At 50.4% G+C, this 22,906-nt stretch overlaps 2 protein-coding genes and 1 long non-coding RNA gene across 8 annotated transcripts in view; 2 read left to right on the top strand and 1 right to left on the bottom strand.

The window, feature by feature from the left end:
* CFAP57 (cilia and flagella associated protein 57) overlaps positions 1–10,667 on the top strand; it is a 74,200-nt gene extending 63,533 nt beyond the window's left edge. For 4 of the 5 annotated variants that reach the window (XM_058679946.1, XM_058679945.1, XM_004591505.2 and 1 more), the window contains one exon: positions 10,295–10,667. In XM_058679946.1, the coding sequence (XP_058535929.1) occupies positions 10,295–10,506 (212 nt within the window). In that variant the 3' untranslated portion in view covers positions 10,507–10,667. Of the gene's footprint in view, positions 1–2,780; positions 2,891–10,294 lie in introns of those variants that run through there. The other variant, XM_058679947.1, reaches the window with a different exon arrangement.
* A 2,169-nt stretch (positions 10,668–12,836) lies between these two features.
* On the bottom strand, positions 12,837–20,003 carry LOC131483064 (uncharacterized). The gene is made up of 4 exons (XR_009247496.1): positions 19,949–20,003; positions 18,741–18,860; positions 15,885–16,016; positions 12,837–13,101 (listed from the first exon to the last, which is right to left on the bottom strand). It is a non-coding gene; the product is annotated as an uncharacterized LOC131483064 (long non-coding RNA).
* Positions 19,644–22,224, top strand: TMEM125 (transmembrane protein 125). 2 transcript variants are annotated; one of them, XM_058679950.1, is made up of 3 exons: positions 19,857–19,983; positions 21,065–21,209; positions 21,390–22,224. In XM_058679950.1, the coding sequence occupies exon 3, from the start codon at positions 21,513–21,515 to the stop codon at positions 22,170–22,172; it is 660 nt and encodes a 219-aa protein (XP_058535933.1). In that variant the 5' UTR covers positions 19,857–19,983; positions 21,065–21,209; positions 21,390–21,512; the 3' UTR covers positions 22,173–22,224. The 2 variants fall into 2 exon arrangements, with proteins under 2 accessions (XP_004591561.1, XP_058535933.1); XM_004591504.2 differs by lacking the exon at positions 21,065–21,209 and having other exon boundaries at positions 19,644–19,983.
* Positions 22,225–22,906: the final 682 nt, after the last annotated feature.

A 22,906-nucleotide genomic window follows, 5' to 3' on the forward strand; every position in this document is an offset into this window, starting at 1 on the left:
CATGCCCCCCATGGCCTGCTTAGAGCCTCTGCAGGCCACATGACCTTCCCGAAGACCTGAGTGCTTGCAGACTCTCCTAAGTCCTCAGTCCCCTGCCTCCAGACCTCAGGGTTAGAACCACTCAGAATTCAGAATCCTTACAATTTTAGGAAGAGCTTACTGTGCTGTGTGTTATGTAACATCCCCAGAGGGGTTTGGGACAGCACCCTGAAATCAAACTCATTAGTATTCAGTACTTACATGAATATTCATGAAGCACTCCATGAATTTTTTAAAAATGTTCCATTTTTAGAATTTTTTGCATTTTGGAATTATGGAGTAGGGGTTGTGGACCTGTCCAATTACAGAAAGACAAAAAGGAAAATGAGAAGCTGTTTAAAGGGAGAGAGACAAGGATTACTTAAAAAAATAGTGAGTACTGGATTTCTGATGGCCAGGGCAAAAGGGAATCAAAGATCTTCTACTTGGTACTCATCTTGTGACAAAGCAAGTGTCTCTTTCCTTTCTTTTCTTTTTTTTTTTTTTTTTTTTCTGGAGAATCAGACCTTTTCCTGGCACTAAATTTTATGAGAAGCTTATCACATGGTTTCTTAAGAAAGAAGTGTTGCATAACCACGGACAGACTGTAGCCACAGTCCTGCTGGCAATGAAAAACATTCTTCAGGTGTCCACCTCTTATCTGCACAGGCAACAAAACCCAAGAGTGCAAGACATTCCTGCAGAGACGTAAGCCAAAAATGTGGCTGCAGGAGTTTGTCTTCCAGGGGTGTACAGGTGGGAATACGGCCTGGGGGCCTCTGAACAGAAACCTCTGTTGGGGCTGTGGACCAGGAGTCCCACATGCCTGAGGTTTGTAGTCATGTAAGGTGTGACCACTGAGGGAAGGCAGCTGAGGAGCCCACAAGACCCTCTCGCACATCTTAAACTATTACAAAACGGTGTGTGTGGGGGGGTGTGCATGCGTGCACACGTGTGTGCACATAACTGTGCTGCCTCTGGGAAGGGTTGGAGTTGAGACATCAACGCCTTTGAGTAGTGGCAAAAATGCAACATGAAGCCTCCAGACCCCACAGGAAGACACGGCTTGTATTACTTAGACACTTGGCTTTGCGGAGGTGAAACCGCAGAGGTAGAGCCCAGATGACCCATGAACAATTGCGAAACAACCCTTAACTGCGACTCAAAACCCACACCCCCACGCCCTGAGGAACAGGTGGGACCTCCCCTGCTGCTGTGTGACCCAGCCAGGTCCTTTGTTCCTTTATGGGCACGTCCAGAAGCTGAGACACACGAAATGCCAGGAAGCATCCTCTGGCTTCCACAAGTGTCAACTTCTGTCATCTTGTTTGATCCGTGATTTCCTTGCACTCACCATGGCTCGTACTGGAGCAAAGCACTGAATGTTCAGGAGGATTTCATTTATAACAATCAGAGATGAGCATGACCACTTTTCTGCTGGGATCGCAAAAAACTGGAGTCTGACCTCTGATTGGGAACTCGCGGCCGCCAAAACAAATCAGCTCAATCTTTCATTTGTTAAGGGAACTGGCCAGCTTGCCTAGCTTTCCAGCATTCTGTCTTTGGATGAGACAGAGTGTCATTCCCCAAGCCGCCATTTTGGCCTTAGTGGCTTTGTTATTAAGGTTCCATAAACTTAGTGATGAGCTGACAGATCTAATGGCTGCCCCTGCTTGACTGGCAGTGACAAAAACCACACCGTTAGAACTGGCTGATGAAAGGCAGCTAAATGAAAAGCTGCTAAAATGGCGTAGGTAAGCCACAGGAATTCCAAGACCACTAAAGGAGTAGAAGACAAGAAAGTTTGAAAGCTGGAAAATGGGTGAGTACATAGTAACTAACTATAAAACTGAGAAGCCAGGAAACTAAAAATGGAGAATCTAAGAGAAACCTGATGGAGACCCCCAAGGCCCCATGGTCCCGGGAATTCCCCATGGCAGGCATGAAGTAGAGGTAGGTGAGGGTTGAAAAGAGAAGGACAAGTAAGGAAAATCTGTATAAGAAGCTTTTGGGCGCACTGCATATCCGATAGAATATTTAAAACCAGTCCCAGGCCTGGTGCCGGCATCCCTTATGAGCACCGGTTCATATCCTGGCTGCCTCCCTTCCCGTTCAGCTTGTGGCCTAGGAAGGCAGTCGAGGATGTCTCAAAGTCTTGGGACCCTGTACCCATGTGGGAGACCCAGGAAAGGTTCCTGGCTCCTGGCTATGGATCAGCTCAGCTCAAGCCGTTGCAGTCACTTGGGGAATGAACCAGTGAGCAGAAGATCTTTCTATCTCCTATCTGTAAAGGCTACCTTTCCGGTAAAAATAAATAATTAATTAATTTAAAAAAAAAAAAACAGTCCCCAGAAACAGAATTGGGCTTAGCATCTTAAACTACTGCCTGCAAGGCCAGCATTGCATATGATGGCTGTTAGATTCAATGACCACCTGTAAAGGAACACATCAGCCAAGCGTAGAAAGAATGTAGATGGCCTTTATTCAAGGAAACTCTGTTCTTGGGCCTTTCTTCTCCGTGTAGTGGAAAGGAAGATGTGGAGAAGGGAACTACAGAGGAACAGAAAAGCGAGGAAAGGAACGTGAGGGAGTTTTAAAGCCCTCTTGACACGGAAGCTGAAGCAGGTGTCGCTTTGGTCCTTATTAGGTGAGGAATATCGGCTTGTGTCCGTGTCGGTGCAGCAGTGGCTCTGCTGCCTCAGGGGTATGCGGATTTCTGCTGTCCTTTCCGGGTTCCAGTCTGAAGTCAGAATGACTGCTAGGTTAGAAGCAAGCTCCGCCCTCCTGCGGCCACCATCAATGGCCAGTTCAAGCCCCGGATGCTCCACTGCTGAACCAGCTCCCTGCTAATACAGCTGAGAAAGCAGTGGAAGATGGCCCGTATGCTTAGGGTGCCTGCCGCCCGAATGAGAGATCCAGATGGAATTCTAGGCTCTTTGTACCAGCCTGGCCCAGCTCTGGCTGTTGTGGCTATTTGAGGAGTGGCCAGCCAATAGATCTCTCTTTATGTGTGTGTGTGTGTCTCCTCACCCCTTCACCAACTCCCTTTGTTCCTTTCTGTAAGTTTGCCTTTCACATAAATATATCTTTTTTAAGAAACTACAGACCCACATCTTTTATACGTAACAGTAAATAATACAAAAATGGAAAAGAACAGCAATTACATTTGGATGTTATTACACCCGAAAGAATAAAATACTTAGAAATAAATTTAACCAAGAAGGGAAAAGAATGAAAACTACAAAACATTGCTGAGATAAAACATCATAAATGGAGAGATATCTGTATTCACTACTTAGAAGACTTAATATTTGTGATACCAGTACTACTCAAACTGATGTACAGATCCAATGCAATCACTACCAAAATTCTAATGACATTTTGACAGAAGCAGAAAAACCCATCCTAAAATGCCCAAACTGTTCTAAGCAGCCAAAGCAGTTTTTAAAAGTACAAAGTTGGATGTCTTATACTTCCTGGTTTCAAAAATTACAGTGAAGTTACAGTAATCCAAACAGTGTGGTACTGGCATAAAGAAAAACGAATACACCAAGGTAATAGAACTGAGATCCAGAAAAAAATTCTGATTGTCAGCAAAGGTGGCAGGACCATTCAGTGACAGCTGGAAAGTCTTTTCAACAAGTTGTGTCAAAAAACTAAATATGTGCATGCTAAGGGAGGAGAGTGAACCCTATGCTTGCACGATACTCAAGATAATTCAAAATATATCAAAGATCTGCATGTGAGAACTAAAGCCTTAAAATCCCCAAAAGAAAACAGAGGAAAGGCATCAGGACTTGGCAGTTATTTCATTGGTAGATGATGACACCAAACGCACAGCATCAAAATGCAACAAAAAAAGAAAAGAAAAACTTATGGATATATGTCTAATAAAGAATTGATACTCAGAGAAATATGAGTTTAAAAACTCACCATCAAAAACAAAAGATAAAACTGAACAAGAGTCTTGAAACATTTCTCCAAGGAGAATATATAGATGGCCGATAAGCACATGAAAAGATAGTAGGAAACTATAAATCAAGTCCACAAGAAGATACTACTATTTACTGAAAGATGGCCATCACAGGGCTCTGCACGATGGCTTGGTGGTTAAATCCTCGCCTTGTATGTGCCAGCATCCCATATGGACACTGGTTCATATCGTGGATGCTCCTCTTCCCATCCAGCTCCCTGCTTGTGGCCTGGAAAAGCAGTTGAGGATGGTCCAAAGCCCTGGAACCCTACAATTGCATGGGAGACCCAGAGGAAGCTCCTGGCTCCTGTCTTCAGATCAGTTCAGCTGTAGTTGTTGCAGTCACTTGGAGAGTGCACCAGTGAGTAGAAGATCTTTCTGTCTGTCTTTCCTTCTCTCTGTAAAATCTGCCATTCCAATACAAATAAAATAAATCTTTAAAAAACAAAAAAAGGCTGTCGTAAAAAATTAGAAAATAGCAAATGTAAGAAAGGGGTTGATAGGGATGAAAAATGAAACAGCTGCGATGGAAAACAGCACCGCAGGGGCTCTGCGGCGTGGCCTAGTGGCTAAGGTCCTCGCCTTGATCCCATGTGGCCACTGGTTCTAATCCCGGCAGCTCCACTTCCTCTCTGTCTCTCCTCTCAGTGTATCTGACTTTGTAATAAAAATAAAATAAATCTTAAAAAAAAAAAGAAAAAGAAAACAGCACCACAGTTCCTAGAAAAATAAAAAAATAGGATGACCGTGTGATGCAGCAACTCCACTTCTGAATATATACCCAAAAACATTGAAAGGCGGGGAACTTAGAGATACATGTATATGTCATGTTCACAAAGGACTGTTCACAACTGCCAAAAGATGGACGTACCCATATGGCCATTGATAAATGGACATTGTGGCATAGTGGTTAAAGTTACATACGACACCAACATCCCTGTGGACACCATTTCTTGTCCCGACTGCTCCTCTTCTAATTCAGCTCCTTACTGGAAAACACAGTGGGTGATGGCCTAAGAGTATGGGCACTTGCACTTGTGGAAGATCCGGAAGAAGCTCCTTGCTCCTGATTTTGGTCTGACCCAACCCTAGCTGTTGGCAATCATCCGGGGAATGAACCAAAGGATGATTTTCTCTTTCAAACGACCTTTTTGTATAGTGGGATATTACTAAACCTTACAATGAGGGAAAATTCTGACATAAGCTACATGAAGGATGAATCCTGGAACTAATGTCCTTCTAAAATGCTCTTATTTATTTGGATGTTTTTCAACTTGAAGTAGAGAGATATCTCACATATGCTGGCTCATTCCCTGAGTGCTGCTACATCCAGGATGTGGTGAGACCCAAACAAAAGCCCAAATCTCAGTTCAGATCTCCTCTATCAGTAGCTGGGACTGATCCTCTGGCTCTACCGTCTGCTTTTTCCCAAGGTGTGCCTTAGCAAGAAGCTGGAATCAGAAGTGCACTCAAACCTAGACACTCTAGGATGGGATCCGGCATCAATCAATATTTTAACTGCTGTACCAAATGCTCATGCCTCTACTAATGTCTTAATAAGCCAGGAACAAGTGGTCAGCATATGGCGCAATGGATTACGCCACCTCCTACAACATCATCATCCCGAACAGACACCATTTGGAGTCTGCTGCATTTCCAGTGCAGCTCCCTGCTAATGCACCTGGGAAAGCAGCAAAAGATGACCCAAGTTCTAGGGCCCCTCCCACTCATACGGGAGACCCCCCCCCAGAGTTCCTGTCTTTAACCTTGGCTGGGGAATGCAAAATCTCTCCTGTCTCTCCCTCTCTCTGCCTTTCATATATAGATACATCTTAAAGAAAAAACAATAAACCAATAGCAAAAGGAAAACATTGTATAATTTCACGGAAGTGCACTGAAGTTCACAGAGATCAAAAGTGGAGTGGTCATTTCCAGGCGGTGAGGAGTACAGAGGAAGGAGTAGGGTTTAATGAGTACAGAGGATTAGTTGGGTAAGATGGAAATGTTCCAGAGATGGATGGTGATAATTGTTGTACAACAATCAGAGTGTGCTTAAAGCCACAAAACTGTACACAGTAGACAGTAAATTTCCTGTTACATGTATTTTATTATCATCTTTTATTTCTTTTTAATTTGAAAAAAAGTATAATTCTGTGATCACCCAAATAGCACTGCCGGAAAATGATTTCTCTTTTATCCTTTGGCATTCAAAGATACAAAAGAATCAGCAACAACGCAGACTCTCAGTTGTGTTGAAGTTCACCACAAATGGCTGTTTGCTAGAAGCCAGCTGGAAACCAGAAGGCATGGCCCAGTGCCTTTCATCTTCCAAAGTGATTCCCAATTCAGCTGTCTATACTAGCCAAACAGCCCACCAAGGGAGAGGGCAGAATTAAAGCATTTTCAGTAATACAAGGGCCTCAAGAAATGTACCTCTGGTGCACACTTTCTCAAGGAGCTACTACTGATGGATACTCTTCACCCAACGAAGGCAGTAAACCAAGAAAAAAGCCACAGCATTCAAACAGGAGTGACACGGGGGAATCTCTGACGATAGTGAAGGAAGATGCCAGCTGGCCAGAGGGGTACAGAGCGGCCAGTCTAGAAGGAGCAGTTGAAAAGGCGCTTGGAAAAGATGAAGCTGGTGGAATATGATGGAATCTAAACATCTAGTGAGAAGATTTACACCACTACAAGAATTGGCAATGTGTACACATCAAGTGAGGCAGATACAAAAAAATAAAACAATGAGCTCCAGGGCAAGCAAATTTTGCAAAGAAGAAAAAGGAGTTAGTGTGTATCATATGGCTCAGCTGTAAGCAACAGTTACATAAATCATTACAGTGTAAATTCTGATCTGAGCATTGATCCACTCAAAATTCAAGGAATGGCAGGGTGGGAACTCCACACTGGGCCAGGAAGGGAACTGAAAAAAAGTGATATACTCATCTTTCATGAGGAGGAGTCCACAGAAAGGGCCTGAAAATGAGGAAATACAAGCACATCCATCAAAGACAGCTGGGTTTGGAAATAAATAACAGAAGAATTAGCTAAAGTCATCGAACTTACTGTCCCTGAGGCCTGAGAAAGGAACTCAAATATGGAATGTGAGGTTATTGTTATTTGTAGTAAGACTTTAAGGGTTATTTGACTCTAAATCATGGCCATATATAACTTTGACAAATAATAATTCTTAAATAAACAAAATATATTAGGAAAAGCATACTTGCCTTCCAGTTTCCTACCAGGAAGAGAAAAATACAGTCAAATCAACATAGAATGGAATAGGACACTGACATGTAGCTAGCGGGGCAAAGATCTCTCGCACAGGAAGACAGGGGGGTAAGTGTAAGGTCAGCCTTGCCCCTGGAGGGAGGAAGGACAGCGCAGGACAGAGCTCTGCTTGAGAATTTGTAGCCTAAACCCACACTCCGGCAACTCAACCCAACCAAACCAAGCTGACAATTTAATTTCAAATGACCCTAAGTTTCAAGCAGAAGTAAATGCTAATTCTCTCTGAAAAAAAGTACATTTGATACCCAAACTTTGATGAATTCCCACAGCTAATGTACCACAGAACACAGGCATACAACCAGGAAGCACTAAGAAGAGAAAATACAGCACCATGAATGAGGACAGCAAGTGCTACAGAATAAAGCCAACAAAAAACAAGGCTAGTCGGATTCCTAGAAGAAGGTTCAATGTTTTTGAAAGAAAAAAAAAAGGAATTTGAAAATAAAACAAGAAAAGAACAAATTTCCAAAAACTGTATAGGCAAGTTTGAAGAAAAAAAAAAGATACTTGCCGGAGTCCAGCTCCAGCCGAGAGTTCGGAGCTCGGGAAGGGTGCGTGGAGTCGGCGATAAAGAGACACAGACACTGACGACTTGTTGCGTTCTCACAACAGCCCAAGAAAAAGCTGTCCTTTTTATTTACTCAAAACCTCACAAGCTTCTGCACAAGCAACTAATTATTCTATTTTTACTTCAAGACTAAGGGGGCATGTACAGACATTTGGTCACTCTGTCCGCACTTCAAGGCTAAGCAGGTGTCCCTAGAGATAATTCTTTAAAACACTGTATTCATATTCTTCAAAGCAAGCCATTATTCATTCTTCAACAGTAGCCATGGAGCAGCAGCCAGGAGTCCAAGGCCAAGGCACATGCTATTACCTGCTAATCAGTAGTACATTCCTACCACATTTCTATTTCTACAATTTGCCCATTATTCAATGGGAAAATAGTTTACAAGGAAAAAAATAGAAATCTAAAAACGAAAGTTACAAATATTAAATCCCCCTACAACTATAAACTCTACAACCCCATAAACAATGAAACAATAATCAAAAGCATTTTTCTTTAATAAAAGCATCCTTAATTCCTCTAGTTAAAAATTATAAAAGCGGCTAAAACAGTTACATTTTCTATGCTCCAAAAAATTGCAAAGACAGGCTAGCCTTTGAGATCACAATAACTATATTTACTGCCGTAGCAGTTTCAGCTCTCACTCCCATCACTTACGTTAATACTTAGGATATTTTCAAGCCCCTTCCCAGAAGGAGTGCTACATGTCTGGACCAAATTCTGAGGCAATGGTTAAGTACCCAATAAGGTGTCCAAAAATGGCATGGGCTTAATTGTACTCCCGTGTGTAAACTGTCAAAAGCCCACTCACCAAGACATTATCAGTGACATTAACTCTCAAGCTCAGGTTGGTGGCAAAAGCCATCTCACAGGGGCAAACAATGCCTCAACAGATTACAGAATTCTTAGTGGGGTGCTTGAGTTTCCATGCAAAAAGGTGGTGAGCCTGCTTCAAGGTGGTCAGAGAGAAATCCGCCAGGCCCTGCTAAACAGCTGGAAGCTCCCCCAGGCCCTGCCAAGCAGGGGAGCTGTTCTCTTCACACCTTCGTGCCATCCACACCTACTGCACGGACCCCAGCAGATACTTCTGGAAATTAAAAAATGTTTGTAATTATAAACTCCATAGACAGATTGAAGCAAAGTAAATTTCCGCAGTCTGTGGCCCCTGGGCTGCCTGTGGCTCTCGATGTGTGGGAAGAGCCTGCCCACGCAGTCCGTGGACTAAGGAGCTGTGCCTTGTATAAAGCCTGATGCAAAGGGGAGCATACTTTAATGCTCAGGAGAAAGGAAGTGGCCAAGGGAGCAGGTGGGTAGGTGAGCAAAACCAGAAAGAGGTGAGAGCAGGGCATCCCCTAGAAGGTGGATATGCGTGGAGGTTTGTGCATATTGTATCTGACCCCAAAGCCCCAGAGCCAGGGCACAGCTTGACTGAGCAATGGTTACCAGGGCAACCAGCACCAAGGACAGAGTGAAAGATCAAGACCCAGGAATAAAAGAAATGCTACAAGCCCAGCGCAATAGTCTAGCATGCGCCAGGATCCGATAGGTGCCTGTTCTAATCCCAGCAGCCCTGCTTCCCACCCAGCTCCCTGGTTGTGGCCTGGGAAAGCAGTAGGGGATGGCCCAAAGCCTTGGGGACCCTGAACACGCCTGGGAGACCCAGAAGAGGCTATGGGCTCCTGGCTTCAGATCGACAAAGCTCTAACTGTTGAGGACATTTGGGGAGTAAATCAGCAGACAGGAGATCTTCCTCTCTGTTTCTCCTCCTCTCTGTATATCTGACTTTCCAATGAAAATAAATAAATATTTTTTTAAAAAAAGAAAGAAATGCTGTGAGGTCCAGGAGCCTAGACATGGCAGGAAAGGAGATGCATCAGGGAACATGGACCACTATGAAATAGAAGCCAAGTCACCAGCATTTGGCCAAAGGCTTGGGATGCTGGGGAGCAGGATGAACTCCTGCTCATGAGGTCCCTCTGGACCCTGACCTTGCCCCAGATGTCTGCTGACCCTGAGACAGTAAGGATAACTGAGTGTCGAAGGAGCATCCTCAAGAACAAAGGTAAGCAGCTACTCGAGCAGGGACAGGGGCTTCTGCTGAGGAGGAAGGCTTCACAGGTCAACAGGGCAGTGCCACCTGCCTGAGGTGAGGGAGGAGGGGCCTTAGGGCAGGCCACCAGGAGGCTCAGGAGAGGGACCTGGCTGGGGTCCTGCTCAGCATGGGCCATGTCACTCCAAGCTGTGTCTCTCCATGACCCCCGTGTTCACCTGCTGCACATCACGGTGGCTGACTTGTGCCTGCATCCCCAGCATCTGAAATTGAGTATGTCCACCCCCATCCTGAATTGGTGTCTAGTAAATGTTCGAGGGGAGAGAAAGGGGTGGAAAGACTGCAGGTGATCCCAAAACAGGTTCCCATGGTCATGCTCTGTCCCCTACAGTGCCCAGCAAGGACACGCTCAGTGTCTCCCCCACCGTGAGACTGAACGAACAGGAAGAGACTGGGAGAATCATTGAGATGCAGCGCCTTGAAATCCAGCGTCTCCGGGACCAAATCCAAGAGCAGGAGCAGGTTCCGGGGCTCCACACCCTCGCTGGAATTCGGCTTCCTTCCCTCAGTTCGGAGGTGGACTTTGAGGTGGAGACCCAGTGATGCCCTCTGGAGAGACATCTCCAACCACAACCAGCAGAAGTTCCACGCATGTCCCTGAGCTGACTCCAGCTGGGGTCCCTGCAGCCCTCACCCTACCCAGCAGCTTCTTCCTCTCACTGCAAAGACCTGGGAATGTGTTCAGAATAAAAGGTGTTTGCTCAGACCCTTGTCCTACTTAGCCAAGGCCTGGAGGGTGCAGAGGGAGCCCCCAGCTCATGCAAGGTCCCTGTTGGGGCACAGGGCTGCCTGGCACTGCAGAGCTCACAACAGACCTGCCCCAGCCTGGGCTGCCTGCTCACCTGGCTTCCACCTCTGCCAGCCAAGTCAGGACCAGCCAGAGGCTCCTACATTCTCTTCTTTGCGAAATGAAGATGTTTTGTTTTAATAGCTGTGTAAAGATGAGGGAAAGAGGACAGGTGTTATGTTGCCTCAGGTTAGGTCACCACCTGGGATGCTGGCTGCTGCTCCACTTCCCATGTAGTTCCCTGCCAATACACCTGGGGAGGCAATACAAGATGGCTCAAGTACTTGGTGCCCAGCCACCCGTGTGGGAGGCCTGGATGGACTTCCAGACTCCTGGCTCCTGCCTGGCCATTGCAACCATTTGGAGGGTGCACCTGCATATGAAAGATTCTGTCTCTCTTTCTCTCTCTCCCCCATCTCTCTCTAGAACTGCCTTTCAAATAAGTCTTTAAAGAAAAAAAAAGGAACATTAGGGAGATGAAAACAATGAATGAAGAATTTGGCAAACTTCCAAGAACGGCACCCAGTTCTTAATATTGTTCTTAGGATGACAGGTTCTGTCCTTATTTCTTTTGCTTTCACGTTTCCCTAGCCTGGTCATGTTTGTTCTATAGGGCCTTACCCAAATCCTGTATTTCTGAGGAGCTTTTCTCCCCCTGGTAATCTTTTCAGACCCCATTCTGGGACAGTCAGCCACCTGTAGGTACCAGGAAAGATTATTCTTTATGTACTAAAGAAAGAAGGAATAAACGCAAGAGTCCTTGCCTTCCACCACAGATGCCAACATCACCTAATACCCAAACACATGTTTAGGCCTTTGGCCCCTGCTTTCCCCTCTGGCTGTTCTAATCCTGGCCCCTCCACAGCATTGGCTGTCTTACCCCAACTTGCCCTGCTGACACTTTGGCTGCTCCAGGGTTAGTTTTCACAGTGAGAGCCCAGACCCAGCTGTTCCACTGGGCAAGGCTCTCCTAAGGCAGAAGGGTAACACGGGGAAGGTGCATGGCAGAGATCACGAAGCCCAATGCCTCGCAAGGTCTCTGCTTGGTGACTGTCCACCCCCTGCCAGGGCCACCAGCTTATCTCCATCCATAGCCCTCTCTCAGGAGACAGGATCTGGTAGCAGGTACTGTCGAGAGGCTCAAACTTGGAGACAGTTTCCAAAGAAATGGGCTTTTCCATCCCAGCATGATGGCTCAGTGGCTAAATCCTCGCCTAGCATGCTCAGGGATCCCATATGGGTGCCAGTTCATGTCCCAGCTGCTCCACCTCTTCTCCTGTTCTCTGCTTATGACCTGAGAAAGCAGTAGAGGATGGCCCAAAACCTTGGAACTCTGCACCCGCATGGGAGGCCAAGAAGAAGCTCCTGACTCCTGGCTTTGGATCAGCTCAGCTCCAGCCTTTGCAGCCACTTGTTGGGTAAACCAGCAGATGGAAGATCTTTCTCTCTGTATCTCCTTCTCTGTAAATCTGCCTTTCAAATAAAAATAAATAATGAAAAAACACTTTTTTTTAAAAAAGTAATGGGTTCTTCTGGACTCCCAGCTCTCTCATTCCCAGCTGGCATCTGGACTTTGCCTTTGCAGAAGAAACTGCCCCAAAATGAGACTGGAGAGGGTGACAGCAGGCCAGCTGTTGCTTGGATGCTCACATCCCACATTGAAGCACCTGGTTTCAGTCTGCTGCTCCACTTCCGATCCAGCTTCCTTCTAATGTGCCCTGGGTGCAGCAGACAATCCCTCAAGTCCTTGGGCCCCTGCCATCCATGTGGGAGACCAAGATGGATCCTGGATTTGGCCCAACCCCAGCTATTGTGAGCATTTAGGGAGTGGACAGGCAGATGGAAGATGTAAACAAACAAACAAACAAACAAGCAAACAAAAGTGAGTTGCGTAGATGGATCAGCAAGGATAGAGGGTTTGTGGCCCTAAAGGTGCGTGAAAGACACAGGACGGTCCAGAGTCCAGGGCCAAATGTCCATGAATCACCACTCCTATTTTGCAAACCCCTGCCACGCTGGCCTCGTTTCAGTCCCTGAGACAGGCCAAGATCTTTCCTGCCTCTGAGTCTTTCCACATCTTTGTTTCCTCTGTTTGTGGCTGTTAGCCCACACTTAACACTGCTTACCCTGCAGATCTGAGCTTGGAAGCCATGCCCTCTGCAAGGCTGGCCCTGACCACTACCCTCCACCCCCACCTAAATCACACCCACCATATTGTTTTCTTTCATGGCTGGCTCACACATACCTCTCCTATAGGGACAGCTTCATGAGGGCAAGAGTTGGGGCTGCTTTCAGTAGTCACTCGGGTATCTGTGGAGGTGGTGGGTGTCCAGGCATGGGAGGACTGTGTCCTGGGCAGAGAGAGGAGTGAACTCTTCTGACTTACAGGCTGGTGGGATTTGGTCAAACGTGAAAGAGAAGAGAGATGAAGACACTGGAGCTTTCCTGAGAGTGAGGAGAAAAATTCCCTACAGCCAGGATGATACATTTGTCAACTGGGAAGTAGCTAGTTGAGGCCAGTATTGTGGTACAGTGGGTTAAGTTGTGCTGGCAAAGCCAGAGTGCCAGTCAAAGTCGTGGCTGCTCTGTTTCCAGTACCGCTGTCTGCTAATGCTCCTGGGAAGACAGCAAATGGTGCCAGAGCTTGGGTCCCTGCACCCAATGAGAGATAGAGTCCCTGGCATAGGTGGAGCCAGGGCAGCTGCCCAGCCTGCCCGAGGAACTGCAAGACCATTGCTCTCAGGCCTCTTTCTGCAGAAACATCCAAAGGCAGTGCTACAGCAGAGGGTGGAGGGCATGGGACCGTGACTCCCAGAGAGCCTGAACCAGGTGAAGAGTTGAAAAGTCCCAGGCCAAGCTAACCCACGCCTGACTTGAACCTGGCAGCCAACAGGTGAAGAGGAGGAGGAGGAGGAAGTCCAGGCCAATGAAAAGCCCCACCCAACAGAGCCTGGCACCTCGACCTGTAGACAGCAGGGTGTTCCTTGACTGCCCAGGGCAAACACTGCTCGGTGCTAATGACAACAGGGCCAGGGGCACCAGCATGTTGACATCTCCCAAGTCAGAGAACTGGCTTTGGTCTTGTGCTTCTGCATCCGAGACTTCTCTCCACCGTGTCCATCCTGGCCCCTGGGAAGAGGTTGGAAGTGCTTCCCCAACTAGTATCACTTCCGCCTTCCTGAAGCCTCTTCAGCCAGCTGACCCCTCATTGGCACAGTGAACCCGATGGTCACTTCTCCTACAGTCACCCAAGCAATGGGGCTTTGGGCAATGGACTCCACGCTTGCCATTCTGCTGCCATCCGTTGCTGACCTCCAGGGACTCACTCCATACTGGTCTGCCATCTAAGCATACAAGTCTCCAGACTCTCTCTTAGACCTCAAAAATTTTCTGGGCCTCTTTGCCTCGTTCTGGAGTGCTGACCTTTGCCATGGTCACCAGTGTGAACGTCCTCTGCCATCTAGTTCTCTCAGCTTCCAAGACCCTGCCGTACACCAGCCTTCCCCCCTACTGCCTCTCACAAAGAGCATGACTAGCCATTTGCCTCCTGCCATTTCCAGCCGGTTGTTCCCATGTGGACCTGGGAATATCTATGTACCCAAGTAGAGTACCCTTTCTGTCGATGCTATGGAGTGACGGGAAAGGCATCTTGGGGCCTGGCGTGGCCTCCATTCTCCCTGAGCATGTGTGAGACACAGCCAGAACATGCAGAGCTGTGCTAGAATGCAGACAGAGAGACAGGGCAAGAAACTGCTGCATGCCAGGAGAGACTGCCTTGGGCTGATAACCCAAACCACTAGTGTTTATGAATGTGCATGGATCACTCATCCAGTACATGCTGGGCCTGGGCAGGGGCAGTGCCTCTGGACTGGCACTTTCTGAGCCTCTCTCCTACATTAAAGGCATGCAAATGTAGACCATGAGCTTCCAGCTCTGAGCAGAGGAACCGTGGGTGCCTCTCTTGGGCTGCAAGTGATGGAAATCAGCTTCAGCCATTTAATCAGAAAAGGAGAATGTATCATGCAGCTCTGGGGAAGTGCATGGCCTCAAAGACCTGACGCAGGGCCTAGAGCCCTGACTTGTCACCCCTCCCTGCAGCACAGCCTCCCAGGCCAGTTCAGACAACAGAAAGGGTGCCTTAAAACCTTCCCTTTTGGGCCCGGCGGCGTGGCCTAGCCTTGAAAACCCCGGGATCCCATATAGGCGCCAGTTCTAATCCCGGCAGCTCCACTTCCCATCCAGCTCCCTGCTTGTGGCCTGGGAAAGCAGTTGAAGACGGCCCAATGCATTGGGACCCTGCACCCGCGTGGGAGACCCGGAAGAGGTTCCAGGTTCCTGGCTTCGGATCGGCGCGCACCGGCCCGTTGTGGCTCACTTGGGGAGTGAATCATCGGACAGAAGATCTTCCTCTCTGTCTCTCCTCCTCTCTGTATATCTGGCTGTAATAAAATGAATAAATCTTTAAAAGAAAAAAAAAAAAACCTTCCCTTTTGGGCCCGGCACCGTGGCCCAAAGTCCTCTCCTTGAATGCGCTAGAATCCCACATGGACGCTGGTTCTAATCCCGGCAGCTCCACTTCCCATCCAGCTCCCTGCTTGTGGCCTGGGAAAGCGGTCAAGCACGGCCCAAAGCCTTGGGACCCTGCACCCGTGTGGGAGACCTAGAAGAAGTTCTTGGCTCCTGGCTTCAGATCGTTGCTGCACCGGCCTTTGCACTCACCTGGGGAGTGAATCATTGGACGGAAGATCTTCCTCTCTGTCTCTCCCCCTCTCTGTATATCTGACTTTGTAATTAAAATAAAATAAATCTTTTAAAAAATAATAATAATAAAAAACCTTCCCTTTTTAGAAACTGCCAAATGGACATGCAGCACGGAACAATTTTCAGTTGTTCAGAGGGAGCTTGGGGCTTAGCTTGAGTCTAGACCTCACCCGTGCTCTGGCACCCCTACTAATGGGAGTCACAGCACACATCCCTGGCTGCTGGACTCTTCCCTGTGGTGGGGCTGCTCCGTGGGAGTGTGCTGCATACTCTGAAGGGTGTCCATGTGGAGACGCATCCCTCACTGAAAACCCATAGGCTTCTCCAGTGTCCCAGGGCAGGTGCACAATGACCACCACCACACCTTCTGCACCTGCACAAGGCCTCGGCCAGGGCCATTGTTGTGATGCAGTAAGTCAAGCCACCTCCTGCAACACCGGTATCGTGCTGTCACCAGTTCAAGTCTCGGTTGCTCTGCTTCTGATCCAGTGGCCTGATAATGCACCTGGAAAAGCAGAGGAGATGGCTCAGGTGCTTGGGCCCTTGCCACCCACATGGGAGACCTGGATGCAGTCCTGAGCTTTTAGCTCCAACCGGCCAGGACTGGCTGTTGCAGCCATTTGGGTAATGATTCAGAAGATCTCTCTCCTTATCTCTCTCACCCTCACTCTGCCTTTCAAATAAATAAATAAATCTTAGGGAAAAAATACCTGGGCCAGAGAAAAGATGTAATAAATGCATGCTGGATAAACAAATTACATTATTTATCACACACACATAAGGCCTTTCAGACTGTGTCTAGTGCTGTACCCATTTTGCAAACAAAGAGGCTGAGAGCCATGGAGGTGAGGCAACCAGGATGTGACCCTCCTCAAGATCTGCCCAGTTCCCACATGAGCCCTCTTTCTGCTCACCACTCATTCCAGAACACTCCCTGAGCACCTGCATTATGCCAGGCTCGTGCTGGGAGTTGGGACTTGGCAAACAGAGCCAAACCCTTCCCTGTGCGTTGCTGCCTGCTAGCAGGGTAGACAGACCACACTCCCAACATGGGAGTGAAGCATTAGCCCCATAGAGAGGTGGGAGTGCTACGGAGAAACACGGGATGAAAGCAATGAATGGAAGGCAGGAAGTACGTGCTAGGAGAGGTCACAATTATAGCAAAGGTGGCAAGAAAATCCCACCAAGAAGGGGACATCTGGGGACATTCTTGAAGAATCCATGGGGAACAAACACATCCCAGGCAGAGGAAGCAACAGGGGCAGACAGAAGCCTGAGCAGCAGGAATGAGGCCATAGCATATAGGTCTGTCACCACCTGTGTGAGGCAGAGCACTGGGGGACCCAGACAGAGCAGGGATGTTGCCTACTCCCGAGAGCAAGTTCCCTGCAGCACCTGGCTTACAACTCCCAGCTAAGTCAGAGACAGGAGCACAGCAGAAGAGAGAGAGCCACCCCCAGCCTGGCAGGGTACCCCTCCGCACTCCCACCCCGCCCCATGCATGGGAAGCTGCTGGAAACCACAGCTCCCCTCTGCGCCCACTGCTGCCCCCTCCCACCATCACCTGTGCCCAGCTGAGCTACCCTATCAGCCTCCACTTTGGGGACAGAGTTTAGACGTCCTGGACAGAGCCGGCCTCTCCACTTCAGCTCTTCGTCGTTTGATAAGACCCAGATCCAGGACAAAGTTGAAGCTGAGGAAGCTTCCAGGCTTGCCCCCACCAACGTCAGACCCACAAGGGAAGGCAAAACAGAGGGGGGCCTCTCGGGATGCCTTGTTCCAGCTCCTTCTCCAGGGACTGCTGTGCTGGGCTGAGGTTGCACCCACTTCCCACCACAGCCAGCACGGTAGACCAATGCTAGACATGTGCAGGGGTCATAGCCAGTCAGCCCTGCCAGGTCCCCATTCATCAGCTCCTCTGAGAAAGGGCAGGATCAGTGTGTGCAGGGCCCCATGCTGTTTCCCTGTCCATGGTCAGTCTGATCTAAGGGATTCTTGAGGCCAGCAGAGCCATGCCAGCCAGAAAGGTTACAGCCACCAGCAAGCATGGCTCATCCAGGCTGAGACACACCTGTAGGTATGAATGACACACCAGCTTGTCAAGGCTTTGTACAAACTCAGAACTGTCTAATCGTGCATAAGTGGCCTGTGTACAAAATGTATTCCTTCCCCTCAATTGATTTCACCTGTCTCTTCTTCATTGTCAGTCACATGGCTGTTAGAAAGTCTGGTCCCCAGAACGCATGTTCTGATTCCGGGGCCAGCACTGCTGTGGGGTCATGACTTTTCCCAGCTGTCTCCACAGAGAGAGAAGCGCAGAGGCTGTGTGTGGATGTACAGAAAATCTCAATCGAAACATATCCTTGAATCTGTTTCTTTATGATGTGTGTGTTTCCTGGTACCGCAACTTCCCCAGCCAAGTGTCAGTAGTGAATACCTGGATAAACAGAGACCCTAAGGTGAACTATATCAGCCAGTGGAGTCTGGAGAGATTTCATTGTGATTGGAGTGGCAAGATCGGCAGCAATACAGAACTGTTGAACTATCAAAACCATTTGAGCAGAACTCTCAGAGCATGCCCCACATCGCGGACCCTGGAATGGTTGGGAGGCTGGGTGTGGCTTCTGTACTTGTCACCCCCTACCCCTAGATACAGGAAGGAAAAAAAAGAGAGAATGTGGAAATGGGGATCTCACCCACCTTCCTGTAGCTCTTGGCCCTTATCACCCTATCAATTATGTTAAAATCATCAAAAATAAAAATAAATAAGAATTTTTTTTAAAGTGTGTTTGTTTGAAAGACACAGCAACAGAAAAGTCTTCCACCTCAAGTTCACTCCTCTTGTCCCACAATGGTCTTGGTTAGACTGGAGTCAGGAGTCTGGACCCGAAGGGGAGCCGAGCAGCAGGTGTCTCACCAGTGCCACAGGTAACAGCGTCATCCACTGCATCACAGGACTGGCCTCCATGTTTCCTTTCCGTGTCTTACACAACGGACTAAGAGCGTGTGCATTGCAGGGCCCAGGGCACGGCTGACAGCCTGTAGCCTCTCCAAGCTGCCATTCCCTCTCAGCAGCGTGGCATGTGAGGCCCCAGCCTCGCTGGTCAGCAGTACGCTGGCACACGACACCCAGAGCACCATCCACAGCCTGGGCCAAACTTGCCTTTCCAGCTTTGCCTCCTGTGCCCCCTGCACAACCCCCCACACACACCATCACCACCCCATACACCTCTCTGCTTACACATTTTCATTGATTTAGCCAGTCAGTCAACAAATACTTATTGATTACTTCCCCGGAGCTGGGTACTTCAGTGGTGACAATTAACAACAGGCATTCTCCCAGTCCTTCCTGGAAGCCACAAATTGGGGGTGAAGGGAATAAGTGAAGGGCAGTCAAGCACATTGCAGGAAGCACACTCTGTGGGTGTTACACAAGGATGCACCCAAGAGGCGCCTACACCAGACTGCAGATTAGCGAGGGCTTCCTGGAAGAGGAGACTTGGCTAGCCTGAGGCTGGGAAGTGACAACTACCCCAGGCAGAGAGTACTCAGATCCCACACAGGAAGGGCAAAGGGGAAGGCAGAGCAAGCAGAGCTGAACAAGACTTGTTTTGACTGGAGGGCAAGGTGCCAGGGGGCAATGGCCAGTCTAGGTAGACAGCAGGAACTTGGTGAGCCCCAGGAGCAGGCATTTCCTCTTGAGCGTTGGCTCTGGAACTGCTATTCCCTACCATGACTCCCCACCTCCCCAAGAGGTGGGGCAGACCTAGCTAGGCAGGCACAGCTGAGGCTTTGAAGGAAAAAAAAAAGCAAGGGGCTGGAGGTGGGGGCTCCAGTCCATGGAAGCGGCATAGGATGGAGGCCCTGGAGCTGTGTTTGGGAATCGGGTGGTCCTGCATTCCGGGGCCAGAACTGGGCTTGAGGTTGGTGATCATGGGACCCAAGTCCAGCATTTGGGCTGAAGATACAATGTAGGTGGAGCTGAATTTCAAAGCCGAAGGCAGGACTGGGTTTGGAAAAGACTGAGGAACTGGATTTGGAAACAGAACTGGGACCAGCAGCTCACGTTAGGATTTGGAGCTGAGGCTGCAGCCAGGGTTAGGACTTGAGGATGGAGCTAAGTTGGGCTCGGCAGCGGGTGGGGAGATGGGTTGGAAACCGGCTTCGGTGCAGAAGGACAGCATTCCAGCCACAGGAGGTTGGGGATCCCGGGCTGTGTGGAGCCGGGCCTGCAACAGAGAGGGGCCCCTCCCTTCCCAGGAATGCCTCGGCCCAGCGCTAGGAGCTGCGACACGTCAGCCAATCAGCTCAGGCCCTGCCCTGGAAACAACACCTGTTAATCCTTCCCCCACCCCCAAGCTCACCAGAGCACAGGTTAAGCAGGTGAAGTGTCCTCCCCGGAAACGGAGCTAGAGCGCCCCACCTGCCCGGCCCTACCTGCATGGCTCGGATCCGGCACTTCCAGGCTTCTTGTGAGTCCCCACAGTCCCCACTGCCCCTCTGCCCATGGCGCCCCCACCTCCTCCCACTAGCCTTTCCCCTGAGAGCCGCACCCTACCCCCAGCCCTGCCCCTCGGTGCCAGCACACCTGTGCAAGCACTTTCAACCTGAAGCCACAGCCCACGGAACGCTGGAACGGATTCCGTGGCCCCGCCCACAGCCCCTCCCCCACCTGCTTGGGGATACTAACTCCTGTGCCATCCACTCAGGTGTGCCGTGGAGGAGGGATCAGAGTGTGATCCTGTGTGTCTGGCCACCTTGTCCTACTCCTGGGGTGACCTGATACTCAGGTCCTGCGTCCTGTCCTAAAGTGGAGGGGCTGCATGGGGTTCACTCATTCAAAGCACATGCTTCGGTGCCCTGGCAGGCTGCAGACGCCACTGCAATACCACAGTGAAGATGCCCCAAGATAGGCCCCCAACCCTCACATGCTGGCCCCACCCGGTGAGGAGCCCCAGGCTCTGCCTGTGACCTCAGGCAGCGTCCCAGACCCTGCTCCTGCGGGCACTGCCACTCCTAGCGCAGCACAGGCCCTGCTCTCGGTCCTCTGCCCCTGCAGCTCATTGCTTTGGTTCCCAGCTGCTCCAGGAAGTTGAAAAGGGGACTCTGTTGCATCTGCCACCCAGGATCCCCCAGAACCCTCCCTTGCCCTCCTGAATGCTTCCGAGAAACCAGGGAGGGCAGTGGGGAGATGGGGGCAGGTGCAGATGCTGCTGCAGCGGAGTGAGGGAGGAGGGCAGGGGCCTGGTCTGGGGAGGTTTAGAGGCTGGGGGAACCAGCTGGGGCGGGGTGGGGGACACAGGACAGAGCCTGGCAGGCAGGTTGACTGCAGGACATCACAATGATCATTGGCTTTGGAGAGAGGGGGATTTGGAAGCCAACATCTCACACTGGCAAATCGGTGGCTGTGGCACTGGCTGGAGTGTAAGTCATGGGATGGTGTTACGGGTCAGATTCTAATCCACAGAAGCACGCCTCAGAGAGAAAAGACTGCTGGCTTGGGCCAGTTCCAGAGGGGTTAAATCCTAAGCCCCCTCCCCCCTCCCTACCCAGGAGCCAGCGGTGACAGCTGAGGCCATGTGAGTTGGACCCTGAATGAGGCTTTATCTCCGCTGTCAGTCCCATCGTCCACTGTGGCAGCAGCTCCCTCAGGCCAGCATGGATGGGACAGGCGACTAAGAGAGCCGGAGCCAAAGAGGTCAGGGGCCGGACAGGGGGATGCCCTGATTGGGGGAGGGGGGTGGGGGGGAGGGAGCTCCCCTGGGGGTCATGGAAAGCCAGGGAAAGGGGTTGGATTGCAGGCACCTGCCCCCAGGCTCCCTGGTGAGACTGTGGGGCAGGTGGCTGGGAAGCTGGCATGGTGACTCTTGTCTAGCAGGTGATGATGCCTTCACCCCGGACCGTGAGAGGAGTGGAACTCCGGGCCCCCAGCTGCCAGGACAGGATCTGCACCCTCTGAACCCTGACACTGACCTTCTGCCCTGATCTGCCAGAGCAAGCCATGTCTAGACAAGAGGCCCAAGCCCCAAGGACCCAGGAGCTGCCCCCAGAGGTGCTGGCAGAGCAGGTGGAACTATGGTGGTCCCAGCAGCCGCGACGCTCAGCGCTCTGCTTCGCCGTGGCCGTGGGCCTCGTGGCGGGCTGTGGGGCAGGTGGTGTGGTGCTGCTTTCCTCCACCAGCAGCCGTTCCGGTGAATGGCGTCTGGCAGCAGGCACTGTGCTCTGTCTGCTGGCCCTGCTAGTTCTGGTGAAGCAGCTGATGAGCTCAGCCGTCCAAGACATGAACTGCATCCGCCAGGCCCACCATGTGGCCCTGCTGCGCAGTGGCGGGGGCGCCGATGCCCTCGTGGTGCTGCTAAGTGGCCTGGTGCTGCTGGTCACGGGCCTGACCCTGGCTGGACTGGCCGCCGCCCCTGCTCCTGCCCGGCCGCTCGCCGCCATGCTGTCTGTAGGCATTGCCCTGGCTGCCTTGGGTGCACTCCTGCTGCTGGGCTTGCTGCTGTATGAGGTGGGCGTGAGTGGGTACTGTCCCCCCATTGGCGTGACTGCACCTCCCACCCACAGTGGACACGGCGGCAGTGGCAGCATCTTCAGTGTCTCAGGACAGTTGTCTGCCGGCCAGCGCCAGGGGACTACCTCCAGCATCGCCAACCTCCTCTGACAGGGCCTCAGCCCTGTTTGCCACCACTGCCTTGGCGTCCCCGAGCCTACCCAGGGCAACGTTCATGTGTGTGCATGTGCTTATCGACGCACCCCGGGGCTGCATCAGCTCTCCTGTGGGCCTGTGTGTCATCAAGACCAGGTGGGAGGTGAGCGTGTGCCTCTTGGCACCAGATGCTTGTGTCTGCGGAGATGCCAGGCACCTGTCTGGGTCAGGGGTTCTTTGGCAGAGATACATCTGCCATACCTGAAGGTTCTGGACTTTGCCAACCCTGCACTGAGGCAGCTGCCTGGGACCTCCCCAGAGGACTCTTGCCCACCTCCAAAGCTGGCCCAGTGACGGCACAGGAGGAAATGACTGGGGCAGCATGAAAAGCTCAGGGGTCTCAGAATGGGACAGAACTGGGTCTGGCGCCTAACAGCTGGGGGCTTGGCCCAGCTCATAGGTGTGGGACTATAGGGCTGTGGTCGCTGACCATGAGGCCAAGTGCCAGGCCAATGGAAGGACCGGGCTCATGGCAGGTGTGCAATAAAATGACAACCACCGCCATCGTCCTTAGCATCTGGACCTCACCCTTGCCCCACACCTGCCACCCCCACACTCCGTGCTGTGAAGGACCCCTCAGCCAGCCCCCAGGCTTCTGGCACCAGTTGAATGGATGCTCCCCTCTGGGAGAAGGAGGCAGAAACCAGGATCCTCCACCCTTACTTTGGGCTGTCCGACTGCTGGATGTG

Source organism: Ochotona princeps, chromosome 2 (genome assembly GCF_030435755.1).
Source record: "Ochotona princeps isolate mOchPri1 chromosome 2, mOchPri1.hap1, whole genome shotgun sequence".
NCBI lineage: Eukaryota > Metazoa > Chordata > Mammalia > Lagomorpha > Ochotonidae > Ochotona > Ochotona princeps.

Bases quoted from the DNA above. Each gene is read 5' to 3' on its own strand.
- TMEM125 (XM_004591504.2), top strand. From the start codon at position 21,513: ATGTCTAGACAAGAGGCCCAAGCCCCAAGGACCCAGGAGCTGCCCCCA.